General features: G+C 36.4%; 1 protein-coding gene across 2 annotated transcripts in view; it reads right to left on the bottom strand.

Moving 5' to 3' along the window:
• Positions 1 to 6,897: 6,897 nt before the first annotated feature.
• The window catches only part of atp6v1h (ATPase H+ transporting V1 subunit H), a 37,514-nt gene continuing 24,126 nt past the window's right edge, over positions 6,898 to 20,285 (bottom strand). For both annotated transcript variants that reach the window (XM_019116591.2, XM_019116598.2), the window contains 5 exons: positions 17,717 to 17,895; positions 17,507 to 17,632; positions 15,080 to 15,181; positions 13,467 to 13,580; positions 6,898 to 7,555 (listed from right to left, as the gene is read on the bottom strand). In XM_019116591.2, coding sequence (XP_018972136.1) covers positions 7,489 to 7,555; positions 13,467 to 13,580; positions 15,080 to 15,181; positions 17,507 to 17,632; positions 17,717 to 17,895 — 588 coding nt within the window. In that variant the 3' untranslated portion in view covers positions 6,898 to 7,488. The remainder of the gene's footprint in view (positions 7,556 to 13,466; positions 13,581 to 15,079; positions 15,182 to 17,506; positions 17,633 to 17,716; positions 17,896 to 20,285) is intronic.

Below are 20,285 nucleotides of genomic sequence, written 5' to 3'. Positions count from 1 at the left end.
ACCTTTGAATGTTTAAAAATGTACGAGTGTCTGAATGTACAAATCATCATTTACTACGAATCCACTCGGATTTGTGTGTGTGTGTTTTTGAGACTTTCCTGGCACAGCTCTCTTCCCACGTGGGTCTGTCGTACTCTTTAACCAATCAGATGCGAGCTTACCATTCAACCAATCATATCATAAGCCACCGAGAGTGCATTCAGAAGCTCGCAGGCAATCGGGGAGACGTCAAGAGAGAAGCCCATAGAAGCCCTGGCGTTACAATTTTAAAATACTATACAAAATAATTAATCAGAATACTTACCCCTGCTCACTCACGCCAAAGAACTCCCCGCTCAAGCTCGCAGTCTCTGCAAGATTAACGATGGCAGTTTGCACGCACAGCTACTAGAAGATTTACATCTGTCAGACAGGTTGCTGACGTCATCAAGCTTAGTTTGAGTCTGCGCGTCAGAAACGGAAGTTCTAAAAATCGCTAAAAATGGGCTTCACTTGTCTCAATTGAGTTCCAATTGGGTCGCTGTGTCCATTTCTTTTACTGTCTATGGGATTACTGATGTAAAGGCTTAATTTCCGTTCTAATTAATTCATATTGCGCAAAAGGTGCGCAGAATCATTCTCCTTTAATTCACTCTCAGTGGCTTATGATATGATTGGTTGAATGGTAAGCTCGCATCTGATTGGGTAAAGAGTACGACAGACCCACGTGGGAAGAGAGCTCTGCCAGGAAAGTCTCAAAAACACACACACACAAATCCGAGTTGATTCGTAAATGACAATTTGTACATTCAGACACTCATACATTTTAAACATTCAAAGGTTTTTGTGCACAGTTGTATATCTACGAATTGTGTTTTGCATTTGTGAAATGTATTTTATGAATATATATTTTTATTTTGCGCATGTGAATTGCTTTTTGTGAATATATATTTTTTTTCACGCACGTGAATTTTTTTTGTGTGTACGTGAATTAGGGTTCATGCATGTGAAATTGTCTACACATGTGTGAATCGTGTTTTTTGCGTGAATTATATTTGAGACTTATCTGTCTCCATATTAATGTGACTCGGGAAGAACGAGTTGTCTCGGGTAGTGATTCGTTCAGTCGCGCAAGATCCTATAGGTTCTGCACTGAATTAGTCTTTGGGTCTTTCGAGTCCTTTGTTCATCACGTGACAGCCCCATATGCGTAAACCCTACAGTCCGGAAAGAGAATTGATTAGTTCATCTCTTGAGTCTTCGGGTTTGAGTCGTACGTTCATCACGTGACAGCCCCATAACCTAAACCTATGCAGTCTGAGGGAAAAAGACTTAATAATAATATTATAACCAACTCTTTAGTTTATTACCTTTGTTACCACATTCACCGTTATGGAAAAGAATCATCATGACAGAAATTCACACATTTAGAAACTGTTAGAAATAAAAAGCTGTTTACTGTTACTGTAAGAGTTAATAATAATAATAATAATAATAATAATGACTATGCACCCGTTTGTAAGGAAGGTTGTAAAATAACTAATTTCTCTATCCAATGCTGTCACGTCACGTGGCAAAAGAACAAACCCAAAGACTCGAGAGATGAACTAATCAATTCTCTTTCCGGCTCTGACTGCACAGGTTCAGCTTATGAGGCTGTAACGTGATGAACGAATGACTCAAACCCGAAGACTCGGGAGATGAACTAATCAATTCTCTTTCCAGCTCAGACTGCATTGGTTAAGTTTATGGGGTTGTAACGTGATGAAATAACAACTCCAACCCGAAGACTTGTCAGATATAAGAGCTGAGGTGAATTAATCATAGACTAAAGACCCAAGTAAACTATTAATTATTTTTTTCTGTTTCTTATACCATTATAATTTTGTGTTGTTTGTATTGTGATCAACATTTGCATAAGTAGTAGATGTGTTAGGGAAGTAGCACGTAACATTTTAATTATATATACATTTTGCTATAATGAACGAAATGAACGGAATGACTCGAAAAAAGATTTGTTCATTTTGCAAAGGTCATTTCAAAGGTCTGAGTCAGTAAAATGATCCGAACTTCCCATCACTAGTAGCCAGAACAACTTCAAAATACATTCTTTTATGTTGCACAAAAGCAAGCAAGTCATTCAGATTTGAAACAACATAAGGGTGAGTAAATGATGTTTTTTTTTTTTTTTTTTTTTTTTGTGAACTATCCTTGTAATGTTTGCATTTATTTATTTATTTATTTATAAATAAAATGATACTCTAAAGAAGAAACTAAAACTGCCAGCAGGTGGCGGTAAATGTCTTTATGAGTCATTCATTCATTCAATATGTTCACACAACTGATTGATTCAGGAATTAAAGGTGCAGTAGGAGATCTTGGAAAATGCTAATTTTAGCCTGATGGCACTGAAAGCAAATGTCCCACCCTCCCTGCAAATCGCAGTCCAAAGCCACGCCCCCTGAACACATATACACACACCAGACGACCAGAGACAATGTTACTACAATACATCATGTGTTATTCAACGTTGAGAAAACTTTCTTTTCATTTTACATTTTTAGATTTTACAGCACTTTGGTCAGCAGCTGTTGTTTTAAATCTGCTTTAGAAATAAAATGCCTTGCCTTGCCTTAGTAAAAGTATTACAATACCAGGAAGGAAGATCAGGTTGTTGATGTTTGCCTGTCATTGAGTTTTGATTGGATGAACATTTCTTGGTCCTACGCCTTCCACAGAATATATAAATACATATAAATACATTTAGACCACTTAACTTAATGATTGCTATCGGGATGTGAAGAGACTTTCAACCAGCATAACAAAAAATGTTTCTGAAGACAATCACCTGTTGCACCTTTAAGTAAACACTCTCTCTATGAATGGGGCTTTGAAGCATTGGTTTACATGATTTGTTCAAAACACAGATTCATTCAGAAACTAAACTATGTTGCTCACAGATGCACAAAAGTGCCTTTATGGATAATATTTTTGTTTGCAAAATTGAGCAAACAACTTAAAATATCTTATTAACTGAAATGCTGTATAAAATCATTTTCACTCGTGGTATTTGGACATAAACAGCACTCGTGTGATATTGCTTTTGCTGCTGATGTGATATCGCTTATGTGATATAAATAAGACAAAAACTCATATGGGGCATTTTTTGCCCCAATATCTTGAATTTTAGGTCAAAACTGCATTTATGGAGTTGTTGCCCTGCATATTTGTCAACAGTCAACTGTATGAAATGTAAGATGACTCACAGGCATGGGGGCGGGGCCAGTGTGTAAACTGCGTTAAAATATTTTGATCACATCGTAGTTGAAACATAAGTAGGCTAAACCAAATCTGAGCCTCTTCGCAAAGACTTGCCCACCTTCATTACTGCTGGTATGTCCAGCAAGCAATGGCGCTCTCAGTAAAAAATACATTGCGGAGCAAAGAGATAACTGACAACACGTTGACAGACAAGACAGAGCAGGCTCTGTTAGGTATAAAAAAAAAAAAAATCTCAGCTTTCTCAAATGTTCTCAGAAAAAAAAAAAAAAAAAAAAAAAATCAAACAATAAATATAATTTTGTAGCTCTTTAATGTGTTGTGACAAATCGCTGTAGCACTTCAGTTCAAGCGGCACGTGAACCGATCATCTCTTCCTCTTCCTATAACATGAAATAAACATGAATGAACATCAGAACGTATCTTGCTTCTACTGCGGAAAGATGTCAATACACACCATTTTTCAAGTTTAACTCCACCAAAATTAATCTAATCTAAACCTGTCTGATTCATTTGTCAGACAAAACTGTCAGATTCTGCGTTGTGATTGGTCAGATCGCCTATCAGTCAAACTCCCTGCGAAGGGTAAATTAGAAGTTTTGTCCTAGCTCAGTGAATTTAATGTCACTGAAAGAGGCCGTTTATAAAAACAGCCCTTAAGAATGCTATGTGCAGCATGAAAAAGAATTCACAAAAGCCATCGGCACAGAGTTCTCAAAAGCGACATGCCTCCGAGAGCCCTTACACAAATTCATCATTGATTATGGCAAAAGAATGTCTGCATCGCACATTGCTTAAAGCAGCCACTCAGTGTGGGAAGTGTCACACAAGCGCTGGCATGCCATACAGCCCTGTTGATATGTGGGATCGTAGACATGAGTCACTTCATTCTTGACACAACAGCAGCATCTTAATATGACGGAGGTGTGAAAGAAAAAAACAAGATTCCCAATAAGGTCGAATAAGACATCTGATAATGCCACTAACAACCTTGTTCCACGAGGCCTAAGATGACCCTATTAGAATTCAAATGACCCTTTACACATCCCGAACGAGTTGATAACCACATATGCTGTGGATCTGTCAGACAGTGTGGTGGTAATAGGCTTTGAAGGTTATCTCTATCTGGACATCCACAAAGCACACAGAGTACCGGGCTATTTGCTAACTGATAGTACTACAGCTACAGCTTGTTTTCCATTTAGACAGAGAGAGAGAGAGAAGAGAGGGCGACTGAACACAAATTACCCAGTGGCTGCATCTGCTCTCGTCTGATGCTCTGCCCAGTCGTGTATGGAAAAGGTTCTGGGAGGTTATTTAAAAAATGGGATGCACAAGGAATGCAGCAAATTGGCAAATGGGTTTGTGTTTACGAATGACACAGGTGTGACACCTTATCATAAAAGGTGTAAAAAGGCCCACTGTGACATGAAATGAAATACATGAATCTGATTGGAAATATCTGAGAAGCTGACAACAGGAGGAATTAAATTTTCTGTGATGTTCTGGGCCATTCATGCAAATACGTTTTTGCCTTGAAAATGAAAGATGCAGGGCAGTGGAATGAAAAAAAAACACCTAGAGATTTAACTTAATTAATTTAAGTTTTAGAACTGTGTGTAATGTGGGAGACCCTGCAAAACACAGAAGGAGAAATTTTGAAGTAACTTAAAAAAAATGCTGCATGTACATCAAGTGTAATGGTTATCCATAAAGAAAATATGTAGGGTGGAGACTTGGTTCTGTGCAATGGTTGTTGACTGGATCTTGATTGTGAGCATTGCATTTAAAAATGGAGGCAGATCAATATAAGCAGTCATAAGAAGTCTGGCATACGTCACCAGATAGAAGATGGGAAATATGAAAAATTATAAGTCCTTTAAATTAAATTATAGTGTTGTTACACTACACTTCAGTTTCTTGTTTATGAAGACACATTCATAATTTCAAAAGAGCACGGCTCTTCTAAAGGTTAATAACTTATTCCCTTAGAGTAAAGTATATGATCTAAAAAAAAAAAAAAAAAGCTTGCAATATCAATAGCCGCCCCCAGTCTGTGCCGGCAGATTCAACCAGGCCACCTGTTTAGGTGCAGGATGCATTGTGTTTTAAATATATTTTTCAAAATGGAGATTTTCTTGAATTTTCTAAAAAACGATAGAGAATTGAATGTAGTCAAGATGCAGTCAATAGTATGTCCGATGAGCAACTACTGACATATGTCCCCAGATCTGGAGACCGGATTGCAATGAAACAGTACTGCAGAAGAGAATTAGCTGCATTAGAAGGAAATACCATAGTATTTGACGGAAGCATAAGGGTAGACAGAGAGAGAGTCATTGGGAAGTATTCTGTACAATGTAAGCTATTTAAACCCTAGTACACTGAATGGTTTTAATTTACTAATAACGTCAGATTTTGGGGTAAAAAAGTTAGTATAAGAAAATCACCAAAACAAATCTTCATGTTAAGAATAGTGAATAGTGCACAAAAACTTTAAAAGTTTATTTAAAAATCAAGCGTTCATTAATTATTTTATGATAAACATATCACTCTTATGTGCCCTCATTTATAGTTATAAATTAATAATAATAATAATAATTATTATTATTGTTGTTGTTGTTGTTGTTGTTGTTGCTGTTACTACTACTACTATTATTATTAGGCTACCATTGTTATTATTACATTTACATATGTATTTAGAAAAAGCTTTTATCCAAAATGACTTTAAAAAGGAAACAAAGCAGTAAAAACAGTTGTAATACACAATGCCAGGTTAATTAGACAATAATAATAAAGTGCTAAGATTATCACAAATAAGCATAAGATTTTTGATGCAACTTAATAATACACAATAAAATAATATACAAAATTTGTTCTTCTAAAATGAGTTTGTGAGTACAGTTTACAAACCTGTTGGAACAGATTGTGAAAGCGTGCACACAGATTATGAATTTGTGGGTACGGATTTTAAAACCGAAGGTACGGTTTACAAAATCTGAGCGCACGGATTGGAAATTCGTGGCTATGGTTTATTAATCCATGGGCATGATTTATTAAACCAAGGGAACAGTTTAAGAATTTGTGAGTACGGTTTATAAACTGAGGGGTCAAATTGCAAAACAGTCTTCGTGGATTAAATTATTTATTTATTCCTACAGGTGACTCCATACTTTCAAAAGCAAAACGTTGTGATACACCGTAAAATAAAATTATGACCTGAAGGTGGTTGTATTGCTTATTACACTGAAAGGAATGATATGGTCCAGGGACTTCTGATATTGAAGGATTATCATATGAATCTGATATTTGAGCAAGATCACAGAAAATCAATCTGTGTTTCTATAAGATCCTAGGATGAAGTGCAAATAACTCCAGATGATTTTTCCATCTATTCTGAGAAAAACTAATCTGAGATAATCAGACATATGATTCTGTCTGCCAGTCAATTTATCGATCTGAAATAACCACACATATTGTCTCGATCTATGTACTGCATCTACAGACAGATAGATAGACTTAACCACAAAGACTGAGATTTCAATTTTGAATGAAATTTAAATTTTTATAATTTACATAATATATAAAATTGACATTTGACTGGAAAAGCTAAACAAGAAAAACTCTTCAACAGAAACATTTGTCAAAGTGCACTCTTTATTGGAATGCGTACTCATTGTTTACATCAAAGACATAAATAACATTTTTTATAAAACGGATAGTTCCGGTCCTTGATTCTGATTGGTTGAGCCGCGTTCAAAGCTGTTGTAAATGACACTACAAACATACACCTTTTTTTACTTCTTTGCTCGGCAACCACTTTGATGGAACCACAACTGTTTCTGAGGAACTACATTGTTTGGAAAAAGAATACTGTTTTTATTTATATCATTATACTTTATTTGCTCTGTTTTATTCTGTGAAACCTTACTACATGGAATAACCGTTTTATAAAAGCAATAAGCCCCGCAAAGCTTCTTGGGGCTTATTGCTTTATAATATATCTCTCAGAACTGTTCCGATCACTTAATGTGATTTTATTATAAGGACGCACAACTTTACACAACGACATAGAGCACAACAAAGAAGAAGTAAATCATAAATTTAGGGTTCAGTACATCAACTCGACTTTTTTTTTTTTAACATGTTCATTCTATATAGCACAGATTTACATTCACACCAAGAACACAGGATCAGACACACTGGCTCACACACAAGAACAGGAGCAGTTCAGCTTCGGGCAGCCACAGCTGGAGTCGACTGCTCGGTGGACTGCAACTGCTTCCCCAGGTACTCCCTGAAAAAACAAAAAATAAAGACCACAGGATGATTATGCCCGTTTATCTTTTGAACATCTATGATATGCACCTCTTTGTATTTCTGGATATTCCTCAAGCCTTTATGGAAGTTAAATAGCAGGTTTTTGAGCCGCTACTTTAAGCTCGATGAGAGAAAAAAAGAAAAAGAAAATGTCACGCGTGCGGAAAGAGAGAAAGTTTGTTCACGGCGTTTTCCTACAGCTCCACCACAGATGTTTCTCCAATCTAACTATATTCAATTGCCTATGCCTTCCTGAATAATCTTCACAAGATTTGATTCCTTCCTCTTTGATTACTGAAAATGCCATTTCACCAGAGATATTTCATTCTGAATGGCACCTGTGGTTTCTCAGCTGTCGGGAAATGCTATCTGTCATTTAAATCCTTTCAAAGTGTCCACCATCTTGATGTCGAGCCAAACCCGTCAGCGTTTTCTGTCTTTATGTCAAACCTCGTAACAGTTTCTCCTTAACTGTGACCTTTTTTAAGTGCTGTGCTTTATTTCAGGCCTTAGGTGCTTCAGAAAAGATTACACTGCTTTTTAAGGGGTATACAATTCAGATACGATACACAATAGATGCCTCATATCTCACATCATTCATGTCAGAATAAACAGTATCCAAGAAAGCAATTACCACATCTGCTGAAAATCTAACATGTATGATGCATGAAGGGTCGAGAAGTTCATCTAGCAGGCTCTGAAGTCATCTGAGTTCAGAGACAACTATGTGAGTTCAGGTCTTCTTTTTTTGTGGGCAAATTGACTACATTAGCACACCTGTCATTCAATAATTGTCATTTCTGGCGGCTTGTCAAACAGCTACTGGGTTTGACTTCAGCCAATATTTGCATGGAAACAAAGCAGATAAGCGACGCGCTATTGTACATCAGCGGCAAGACAGAGTGAGAGAATCACAGAGGGCTGATTCATTGGGGATCCAGCAGAAGAAATAAAACAGCATTAAATATGAGGATTAATAACAGCTTGACAGTCCATTTGTATATTAATTGAGCTAATATGTTCACAGCTAGCACACAAAAACAAGATATGCATGGCATTAGGGGTTTGTTATGGAGATACGGAGCATTAAGTAACTGCAGAGCAGGGTTTCCCAAGTGGAACTGCAGAGGGTTTGTGAGTTGATGAAAAGCTAAAAAATAATTAAGCTATAAAATGTAAAAATTTAAATAAATAAATACGGTTGCATAAAATCTCAAAAGTCTGATGCACTACATGATTAAAGCACGGCACTGTGTTCATTTACACACAAGCAGCACGTTTTCAGCTTTTTGGTTCACAGTAAATGCTGCTTCATATGAACTCCATCTCTGCAGGCTGCTTCTAATACATTTAGGAACACACCATGCATCATTTTATTTTCATATTTCCAAACATTTTTGTGGATATAAGTTTTCAGCATTGTACCAGATGGTTAACAAGAATTCTCACTATTAATATATTGGCTGTTTATCAGTACTTATAAAGCACATATTCTGCATGACCATGCTGTATTTAACATCCCTTATCCTACCCAATTCCTAAACTTAGCAACTACCTTACTAACTACTAATAAGCAGCAAATTAGGAGTTTGAGGCAAAATGTTTACCTGGATGTCATGTGACCATTAACTGGCATAAAAGAACCATAAGCAATTATCAGAATTTGAACTTAGATTCTCAGGGGTACTTCAAGAACATTTTGACTACTAAAAAGTTTAGAAATACCAGTTGTAGAGAAAAGTGTCTGAAATCTGACGTACTTAATGTTGAATTTAGGCACCATAAGTTCATAAAATGATAGAGCTCTGCTATGGACAGGAGCTGCACTAATAGTTTACATACTATAAGGTCTGTCTGTGGAACATAGTTAATTGAATATTAATGTCAGATTAGTTGCACTGCTTTGTGCCAATTGAAGTAAAGCTTCAAGCTAATATAAAGATCAGCAGTAGATGACATTCATATATTAAAATGCCCTATGAAAACTTTCATAAAGGTCTTCATTTTAAAGGGTAAAATGGCAACTCACCTTATGAATAAAAAAAATAAAAATGTAGAAATTTTAGTGCAGTCTAAAATGGGTATGCAGAAAAACACATTACCTCACAAATGACTCATTATACTGAAATCTATTTTCATTTCCTATCAAAAAGCACTTCGAGGCATAATTTAGTTAAGTTCCCCAGGTTTAACATAGACTTTGTATCTTACACTTTCAGTATGGTCTCAGAATTTTAGACTGAATGGCATCGAACAAAAATCACACAAAGACAGTCCTCCAGAACAAACAGGACGCAGACAACAATCAGACTGAAGCAAAGTCTCCACTGGGCTCAATCAGTTGCACTTTGCATTCAATTTTCTGCCAAACCTGCAATCGACCCAAACCACAGGATGTATGTGAGGGTCACAGTGTCAGCGTGATGACTTCAAGAGAATCTTAACTTTGTCTTCACTGACACCTTGAACTGATTCCTTCATTTTGTCAATGTCAATGTCTTATAACGAACAGCAAGAAAAGTTAGCAAACCTGCCAAAGGCGAGATTTCATCCTCATTCATCCCAAATATAGAGCAAGAGTGTGGCATATGAGACACTTATGTCTGTGGTCTTATTCATTCAACCTGTGGTAAATACGACTATGACCCATGGCGACCTTGTGTTGGAAGAGCTATGGCTGATTTTGAAAGCTGAATAGAAAGACACGACTCTGTTTTTCTACCAGGCATCAACAACACTATGCATTTTTACAAAATAAAATTCAAAACTGAAGAGCTGATTAACAATCTACCTGCGTCCTCAGTTGTCTGAGACTTTAATGACTAAGAGGATTCAAATGAATGCTCTATTACTCTATGGACTGGAGCTTCTAGAATTATCCAATTTAAGAGTTCAAGAAACGGTAATATTGAATTCTCAAGGCAAGGCACCATTGTCTCATGCTGAAAGTTAAAGAATATTATAAAGCCTTTAGAAATAGTACTAAAATAAATATTGATAAATATCTAAGCATACTTTATTCAGTTTGGAATGGAGCACATTATTAAACATTCCTGTAAATATGTCAGGTTAGTTATTATTACAGCAAATTTGCTAATGTAATCTCTATTAAGTTTTCAGATTGTAACAGAATTTTTCAATCAAGATTTTAAGGTGACACTAAATGAGTGACAGGTTTTACATTTTACATTTTTCTCTCATGCACCTTTAAAGTCTGTTAGTATACTGACTGTACAAGCTTCGGACCAGATGCCTGAGTCCAGCTGGATAGACAATATGTATAGTATATTGAATTGAAATAATAATAAAGTGTTGATGCCTTTGTATTCTTGATGCTTTCAAATATAACAAATTAGAAATCAATTAGGTATAATTAAACATTCTATATTCATATATACTACCATTCTAACATTTTTTTAAAAGAAAAAAAAAATTCAGCAAGTATGGACTAAACTGATAAAAAGTAACAGTAAAGACATGTATCTAGATAGACAGATAGATAGTGTGTGTCTTATAAAATATTATAATGTCTTAAACCTGGATGTCTATGCAATTTCTCTTCAAATATTTCCACATTCACTGTATAAATTACTTCTAAATGATAAAGATATGAAGCACATAACATAGCAAAGGTTTAATCATCTTTGGTCTTGTTTGGCAGTGAAACCTTGCTTAATAATTTTTCTGTTATTCCGATCAGGACTTCATTTCCGAATAAAATTAAGTTTCATAACATCGAAGCACTTCTGAGAGATTTCACGCTAAGCTGCATCAGACAGACCGCAGATGAAATCCTTAAGTGTGTAAAGGCTTGAGCAAAACAAACATGAAAAAAAAAGAAAAAAATAAATTGATTAAACACTGTGTCATCCAACATCTCAAGACTGCGGAGCTGCTGGCTGAATTTCTACACACGCACAGCGGCACACCTCCAGGGGTTAACCCAGATGGTACAGATACAATAAGCTAACAGCGTGCAAAGTCGGCCATCTAGAACTGTGCCAACTAAAACATCTTCTCCTCCGGCTGTTGCCATGACACCAAACAGTCTCTATGGTGTGAGAATGGGAAAAAGCGACAGCCATAGTGTGGTGGCAGAACCACATCTCTCAAGGGGAAAATAAACTGTACGCACACATGCTTTTTTTTTTTTTTTAGTTATTTTCTGTATCCAACTCAGAGTAAAAAAAGCTCTACACCAAAAAAACTAAACAAAAACAACAACAACAAAGAAAAATAACCTTTTAGTATCTTTATACAAAAAACCATGAAGACAACGTGTTATGCAAAAAATGCCATGGAAACTAGATGTTCTTGTATGAAACATCATCTCAAAACCATGCTAGATAACGGAAGATAACCCTCACCAATATAAAAATCTCTCGAGAAGAGTACAGCAAATGGAAATGGAGTCGTGGATGCAACTGGATTGCAAAGATGGCGTTTGAGGAGAGGCAGTGAAAGGCCAATCTTGTATGGCTCTTCTTAAGAGCACCTTGGAAACCACGTTCACCAAATCTTAACTCAATCATCCGGTTATTACATCCCCTGTAATTTCCTTCTCCAATTAAGAATACAAATAAGAGTTGGCCTTCACCTCCCTTCAGATTTTCCTATAATACATGCACTGTCTGCCTCTTCAGCCCAATTGCCATTTTTAATAGTTCCCTTTTAACTCTGGGTCTGTATCTGAGAGACTTGAACCAAGATGCAACCATTACATTATTCCCGAGAACAATCAAAACTTACTGCTCTGCTTGCTTTTATCCTTTTTGGTGGTGACATGCTAAGCCTTACGTCAAACCGCTTCAAATTTATGCACAATTAATCCTGAAAATTACATTTGAGCCATTTAGCTAATGGCTAATAATTGCCATGATCCACTGAGTCAGAATTAGCAGACGGAACAGTTTCTAAGCAAGGAAATGAAAGAGCTGCTGAAATTATCTCATATATATATACACATATACCTACATAAAACCCTCTGTCTGGGTTCACAGTATAAATACTAACATAGAAATTCTTCCCTGAGCATCGGCCTCCATAAATTTCTATCTCCTGCAGTGCGGCTGATGATAAAGATGAATTATTCGGAGATACTTTATGGAGTCCATTCTCCCTTTGCAGGTGTGATCTATACCACTCAGGCAGCATTTAAAGTGACTTGTATTCTGCTCGATTTGGCGCTAAACTTTCAATTTGAAGGCTGATTTAAAGCCACTGTAATGAAACGCTGACAGCGAACAATTACTTTTCATGACACCACTGAATGTACACCAGTAGATGTCCATTGTGCTCTAAACACGCATGCTGTGTGCCGGGGCCTTTGAGGTTTATCATCCCTGTTTAAAGAGTAATCTGAAGCTCCTAAGGATGAATGCAGACACAATAATGAGCTACTAGTGTTAGGCTGTGTTTGTTCTACCTGAACCTGAGCCAGAGCCTCGTCAGCCTTGATTCAACAGTTTGTCGCTCGGACAAACACATCGAACATGCTTGGAGAAGTTAATCATGTTTTTTTCTACTTATTCTGTTCCCTGGGTTTTAATCAAAGATCAACTAACGCTGAAAAGACACAATGGTCCACTGAATAATTCAATATATTATGCAGTGCTGAAGTGAGAAAATTACTACTGCGTGGCAAAGAGAGATTAGGAGAAAGCTCTATTCCAGGTCACTATTGAGGGCAGTGTTGCATCAGGCACAAACACTAGGGATGTTTTGCTTGAGGAATAAATACAACAATCAGAACTGCTGTGAAGATGTTAGGTTAAAGAGAACACAATTTTGTGCGAATATCCTGTAAATAAATAAATAATGGCAACATGTAATAAATAAATGCTGAACATAAATTTTAAATTCATAAATGTATATGAAGTTAAACGTACCAGTTATGCACCATGAGCTTCTGAACAGCCAGCAGGGCATTATAGCGGACAAGCTGGTCTTCATGATGCATGTGGTTCATCACTAGCTGTTTACCACCCAGCTGTTCGATCACCCTAAAGGACAGAGAAGCAGAGAGATGCAGTTCTAGATTATTATGTTCTGCAAGATGGGTAATAACACAGGGCCTCTATGCCTTTCAATTCAACTCTGGGAATGACAGAGAACAACAGCTGCATTATTTTTGGCAATTCCAATCATTAAAATGAAAAGGCATTTCAGTGCAAGATCAACAAAATCACAAAGCTCAAAAAGCCTTCAACAGGTCAAATAGTCCTTATCTTTAAATTAAAAAAAGCAACTTTCCAAAGAAAATGTGGCAAAATGTGAATGTGACATTTTCTATAAAAAATGTGAATGAACTGGAAACTTGCCACTACCATGCTAGAATGTCGTTTTAAGAAAGTTGTATGTATGTAAATAAATACATACATACATAAATAAGAATTAACAATTCATAAATTAAAATTTTAGGCCATTTTATAAAATGTAATAATAAAAAACATATTTGTAACACCATATTAAATTTTACATGGTCAATTTCGACTTGATTTGTTGATGCTGCTAGAAATATTCAGAAGGAAAGTGTCAGCAAATGAATCCTTTTAAAATAAAACAAAATTATTAGAGCTGTTAATAAAGCATCCACAAATACCGAACTGCGTAATCAGACTCTTGTTGATACTTTGTGAAAGATTCCAAAAGAGCTCAAGTTTATCTAACACAGCGCTTTCTATGAACTGCTTAATGGCACTTACAGTTTTCCATTTAAAATCAGTTTGAACTTGATCTGAAATGCTCACGGTAGAAAAATGCTACCTTCTGTAAGAAATATTATTGACAAAACCATTATGCTCCCACCTGAGGACCGTCTGTGCGATTTATACTATAGATACAGACAGACAGATAAAAAGATAGAACGACAGAAGGATAGATAGATAGTAATATCTCAGCACTTGTCAGAACTGAATGCAATTCTTTTGCTCACCTGCAGAAGCTAATTTGTTCTGGAGTGGACTAATTACAGGGTTAGCAGGGCTGATGAAACCAATGAGTCCCTATAGATTCAGCGCGGTTTCTTTGAACGATGGGGGCGTTTTGAAGAGGAAAGCGAGAGTGTGCGTTGTGAGTGGCTGACCTCAGGGGGAGGATGGTCTGGATTAGAGAGGGTATTAGACACTCACATGATTGGCGGATCTCTACTTTTAGAAGAAAACTATATATAGCATTCTTAAGTCTAAAATTGATTGGCCGATCATGAATGCTACGTGCCTACAATATAAATGGCAAGCTTGGGCAATATCTTGCAATAGGTCAGCCTGGACGAGTTAGTATGCTGCTCTCTTTGAAGTGATGTAAGTGTAAATTGACACTGACATCATCACATGCAAGCCGTTGCCACAGATGGTAATAACTCTAACCTGGGCGATTTTCAGCACTATAATCGCACAGAGCTACAGGATATTTGGGTACTGAGAAACAGTCATAAATTTGCAGAGCCGCAGAGTCAGAGAGATGGTCATTTATGGATGAAGGATGAAGGACACTCGCTCACCTCTTGCCGCGAGGGTAATGTCTCACGTATTCCCCCACGTCGTGAGCTGCAACGGCAATAACCTGAGGGTCATCAGACACTTCCAACAACCTGGTCAGTATCCTGGCAAGAAGCACAAACACACAATCATTTCAGGTCCCCAAAAGCAATCAGTAACACCTCTAGGGCAACACTAAACCCACGCTGAGCAAATATATCCAAGGGTACTGTACAGCTGGAGATGTGGTACCACAGCCCAGGAAAACATTAAAGGCTCTGTTAGCTCAGTAAGAAACAAATATGGGAAAACTGCAAAACAAGGTTTCCTTAAACAGTATTTTAGCCTTGTTTTCCAATAAAAGAGCTATACATCAACCATATACATTTAATAGAAAAGAATAAAGGCTTGTTTTCAGAAAATATACAGTGGGCCAAAAAGGGTTTGATTTTTAATTGTTTTTGAAAGAAGTTGATCAGTAAAAACATAATATTTTGAAATATTACAATTTAAAATAACCATTTTCTTTTTTAATATATTTTAAAATGTAATTTATTCCTGTGATGCAAAGCTGAATTTCGAGCAGACATTTTTCAGTCTTCAGTGTCAGAAATCATTCTTCATGGGTATACAACAATACATTGTATGGGTCAAAATTATCGATTTTTCTTTTATGCCAATAATCATTAGGATATTAAGTAAAGATCATGTTCCATGAAGATATTTTGTAAATTTCCTTCCGTAATTATACTAAAACTTAATATTTGATTAGTAATATGCATTGCTAAGGACTTAATTTGGACAACTTTAAACCATACAAACCACACATCAATGAAGCGCTTATTTATTCAGCTTTAAGATTATTTATAAATTATTTATAAAGTTCAAAAGATTGATTCTTATGACTGGTTTTGTGGTCCAGGGTCACATATGCTGATTTTAATGCATCCTTGCTGAATATAAATATAAATTCTGTGAGATTTATGGCTTGTAATTCTTCATATAGTCATCATATACATATTTTTCACATCATATAAGTTTTTTTTTTTCAACATAAATACAGCTTAAGAAAATGACTTTGTAGTGAGCAAGAAGCTTGTTGCTCTGGGGAATATGATTTCAATCTATTTCTGCTCAAAAACAATGTCAAGTATGAGACGGGTCTCTTCTGCATGAAAGCATGAAATTATAACAGTCGTGCAGAATGGAGAGAGAGGGTTCAAGCGCTACAAATCACCTGCACACTGAGAGCAAGAGATGGAAGGATGGAGACGAACTGAAGTAAAACACAAATAGCTGAGGGCTGAAATGGAGCCTTGTGCTGATTGTGGAGAGGGTGGTGATGAGAGGAATGAGATGAGTAGATTAGGATTTAAACAGAGCTGTCAAAAGGGTCGAGCTGACGCATGATTAAACTACTGAGAGACAATGAAAATGAGAGTTTCAACCGCTGATACTCGGCTTTGGTTTCAACTTGTGCGGCCTTCACCAGAGAGGGAGGAGAGGTGATTCAGACAGTAAAAACAACTTGTTTAAAAACAGTACAGTAGGTTCAAAACAGTAATTGAACCATTTGCTCAATACTGCAAAAATCATTTCAGTCCCTCTCTGAACACTTGACCCCTGCTAACATCGTTTTATTCTAAAAGCAGGGAGAACTGAAAACACTCATTATGACTGTTCACACGTGTGAATGATATCAATTCACACAGCATGTATGTTTTTAAAGCAGCAACATTCATATTACAATATTCTTAATCATCTTTTTTTTTCCTTCTTTTTTATTTATGGCCTTTGTTGGAAGAGCGCTAGAAATAATGGGGGGAACAGAGAGGGAAACAGAGAAATAACAAGCACTCAAATATTTTGTTTTGCAGCCACTGTATCTTGAATTAAGTTTTCTTGGAGTAAATTGGCAAACAGATTTTTTCTGTCAACCATAAATTGACAACATTTTGAAAACAAGTCTTAATATCTTATACGAGTTTGTGCTTCAAGTAAACATGCTTCTTTATTTTAACAGGACAAGACCTGTGTATTCGTCTGTAAAAAACAAAACAAAAACAAACTATCAATTAAGCAAATATTATAAAATGGATCACTACAACTGTAAATCATGATTGGCAACTTGTTAACAATTTTCACACAACCAGTAATTAAACCAGTAAATTATATGTGACTATCAACTGGAGTGGAAGTTACAACTAAGCATTTGTGGAAAAAGAAAAAAATAATTCAAATATATTTTTGGCTGTTTTGTTATTTTTGATCAAAATTCAGCTTCAATCTCAAATTCTGTGGATTTTATTACAAAATTCAGACAATAAATCTGATTTTCTATGACATTCTATGATTTGGTGTGACAGAACACTGTAGATGCCAAATGGCAAGTGGTCTTTCCCTCTTTATTACTAGTTATAGCCCCAATACTAACACCAGATGCTTCTTACTTCAGCAGCTCGTAGTTCTTCTCATTCAGGCGAACTGCGTTTTCCCTCCAGAACTTCTCTGATTTGTGCACTGGACTCCACTCCAGACGTCCAGACTTCAGCTCAGAGCTGTACTCATCAAAAGAACTGCAAGAGGAAGAAGGAAAGCAGTATAAACATGAGGAAAAAGCAACCTGTTGAAAACATGTTGAGAGAGTATGTGGGCTTTACCTGAGATCCTGAACGCTCTCTCCCAGTCTTTCCAGGAGGAACTTGATGTCATCAGTGATGTCCTCATCATCATATTTCTGCTGGTCCAGGTTCTCCAGCTGTTTGAGCACTTTGCACTGGATCATGGCAAGAGCGTACTCCTGACGGGTCTCTCTCTCAGCAGACTTCTCCAGCAGGTTCTTTAGCAATGAACATGTTAATGGTGTTACTAGAGAAAAATTCAAGTACTAAGAGTACTGGAAATAATCCAAGCACAATTTAATTGGATGTCTATGATGAAATCAATCATATTTAAACATCACTTCATTTCAAATCTACTTTGTGATGAGTGCAGTAATTCAGAAATAGATATCTGTCACAATATTTAAATTATAACAATCATTTTCTTTTATCAGATTTCATTTGAAGGTGGATACCATGTTACCATGGTGTTTAGTAATAAAGACGATATATTTTCAAATATATCTTCAAAGAACTTTAAAATTTTAGATCAACAGTGGTTGAACAGGGGATCTTAAAGACCTGTCCTTGCCTTTTGCAGTCAAATGATTCAGTAAATTCAAGACTATTTCCCAGCAAGAAAGATGCTGCACAGCATTGGGAAAAAAAAAAAAAAAATCACTATTTGAATTGTTGAGACTGTTGTAAAGAGAAAGTCAGTGCTTTCAATTTTAAATATGCATTCACCATTTCTTTTAGAGTTTCTACTCTTAAGGAAAGCTTTGTGCAGCTACATAGTGTGAGAAAAGATGTTTTACCTGCACAAATTTGACATGGCCCCTTTCGACAACCAAAAAATGAACCCCTGCACTGAGCACTTGATGAGGAAATGAACATGCCATATTTGAATAAGAGTGCTTTTATTTCTCAGAATTTATTACAGTCTTAATGGACATGGTTCATTTGGCAGGAAATGCTAACATAAGCTTTGACTTCCTTTTTTAAAATGCTTTGCTCTTAGCTGTACTAAATTAGGTGTTGCTCTTTGAAAACTGTCCTACAAGCCTTGAAAACATGCCCTTTCTGGCAAATTCCTCTTAAGTTGTTCTTCCAGTTGCTACCGGTAGTCATCAAGTTAAATTGCTTAGATCAAATTGGGTGAAATATCAAATCAACTCATGCTGCTACTCTAAAAAATATCATCAGTTAATGGACATGAGAATGCTCAGATGTATAAAAAAAAGAAAGGAAATTAATAAATGAATCATATTTTCCTTTCATGTCTGCTGGTTTAATAAAGTTTAGCTGTAGGTTTTATGATACACTCAAGGTGGTACATAAATGTCATTCCACTCAGGCAGCCTAAGAAGACGAGCTCTCAAACAGGCGAAGTATTGATTACTGATGAAACAGAAACAGATTTCATTTCGAAGGGGCCTGAATCACTGTTACTGAGACACTTCAATTTGAAGCTAGTGAGGTAGAAACCAAGTAATAATTAGGCATCTCATTGCTTCCAGGCAGCTTTTAATCACCAGAATTGAGACATTATTATATAATAAAGCTACTGACAAAATTGAATAATTAGAGTCAGTGAACGCTCAGCTGTCCAGCAGGAAGGATGTCATGCTGTTGAATGTATGAAGGACAGCAAAGATATAAAAGAGGAGTAAGTAAGCTTGCAAAGGAAGAGTACATATTAAGAGGCAGTGACAGACTCCTAATAGAGCGATAGCTGCAGTGTTGAATTACAATAGTAATGCATTTTGAAGAGACGATGAACAGTGCTGGCATTTTAATTTGCAGCAGCCTAACGTTTTGCTTCATTGTGGACTGCTGCAAGGCAGTCTGACAGGTCTTGGTATTGGCAGTCCTGCTTCAAGCAAACATACATTTTTTATGCAGTCCGGACACATTTCTCCATTCCAAACAAAAGCTTCATAGTTATTCTCATTCTCTTTCTCATAACGATATACCGCAAGTCACATCCTTAATCAGATCCAATTCCAGATGCACCCAATACCATGTGACTATTCTTTTGACACAAAAGAGGAAGTCTCCTTCATACATTTGTAACACAATTTCTGGCCTTATAATGCTTGCTTTGCAACACATAATAAATCATGCTGAACAGGTCAAAAATCTGATTAGCCCAATGTATAGCTGCAGTAAACAAGATGATGGATTGTTAGCTCAGTGCTGCCCTACACCTTCCTCTGTGACATTCTGCATCTATGCATACTTATACACTGCTTTCCCATTCCGTGGAAATAAGACATTGATGAATGAGCAGTAAGTGTGGTTTGTTGGCATGAGAGTAAATGAACTTGTTAAAAAAGACACTCAGATTGACAAATGGAAAATGATAGAGTGACAGATTGTTAGATACTGTAGAATAATAGAACGATAGACAACTAAATAGAATGCTAGATAGAATGTCAGATAGAACGACAAAGACAGATAGACAGACAGATAGATACATAGAGACAGTCGGATGGACGAACGGACAGACAGATAGACAGATAGATAGAGACGGATGGACAGATAGACGGACAAACAGAGAGACAGAGAGAGAGAGAGAGAGAGAGAGAGAGAGACAGACACAGACAGACAGACAGACAGACAGATA

The sequence above is a fragment of the Cyprinus carpio genome, chromosome B2, assembly GCF_018340385.1.
Source record: "Cyprinus carpio isolate SPL01 chromosome B2, ASM1834038v1, whole genome shotgun sequence".
Classification (NCBI taxonomy): Eukaryota; Metazoa; Chordata; class Actinopteri; order Cypriniformes; family Cyprinidae; genus Cyprinus; species Cyprinus carpio.
Note: the sequence above shows the minus strand (reverse complement) of the source record. Positions and strands in the feature narration are given on the sequence as shown.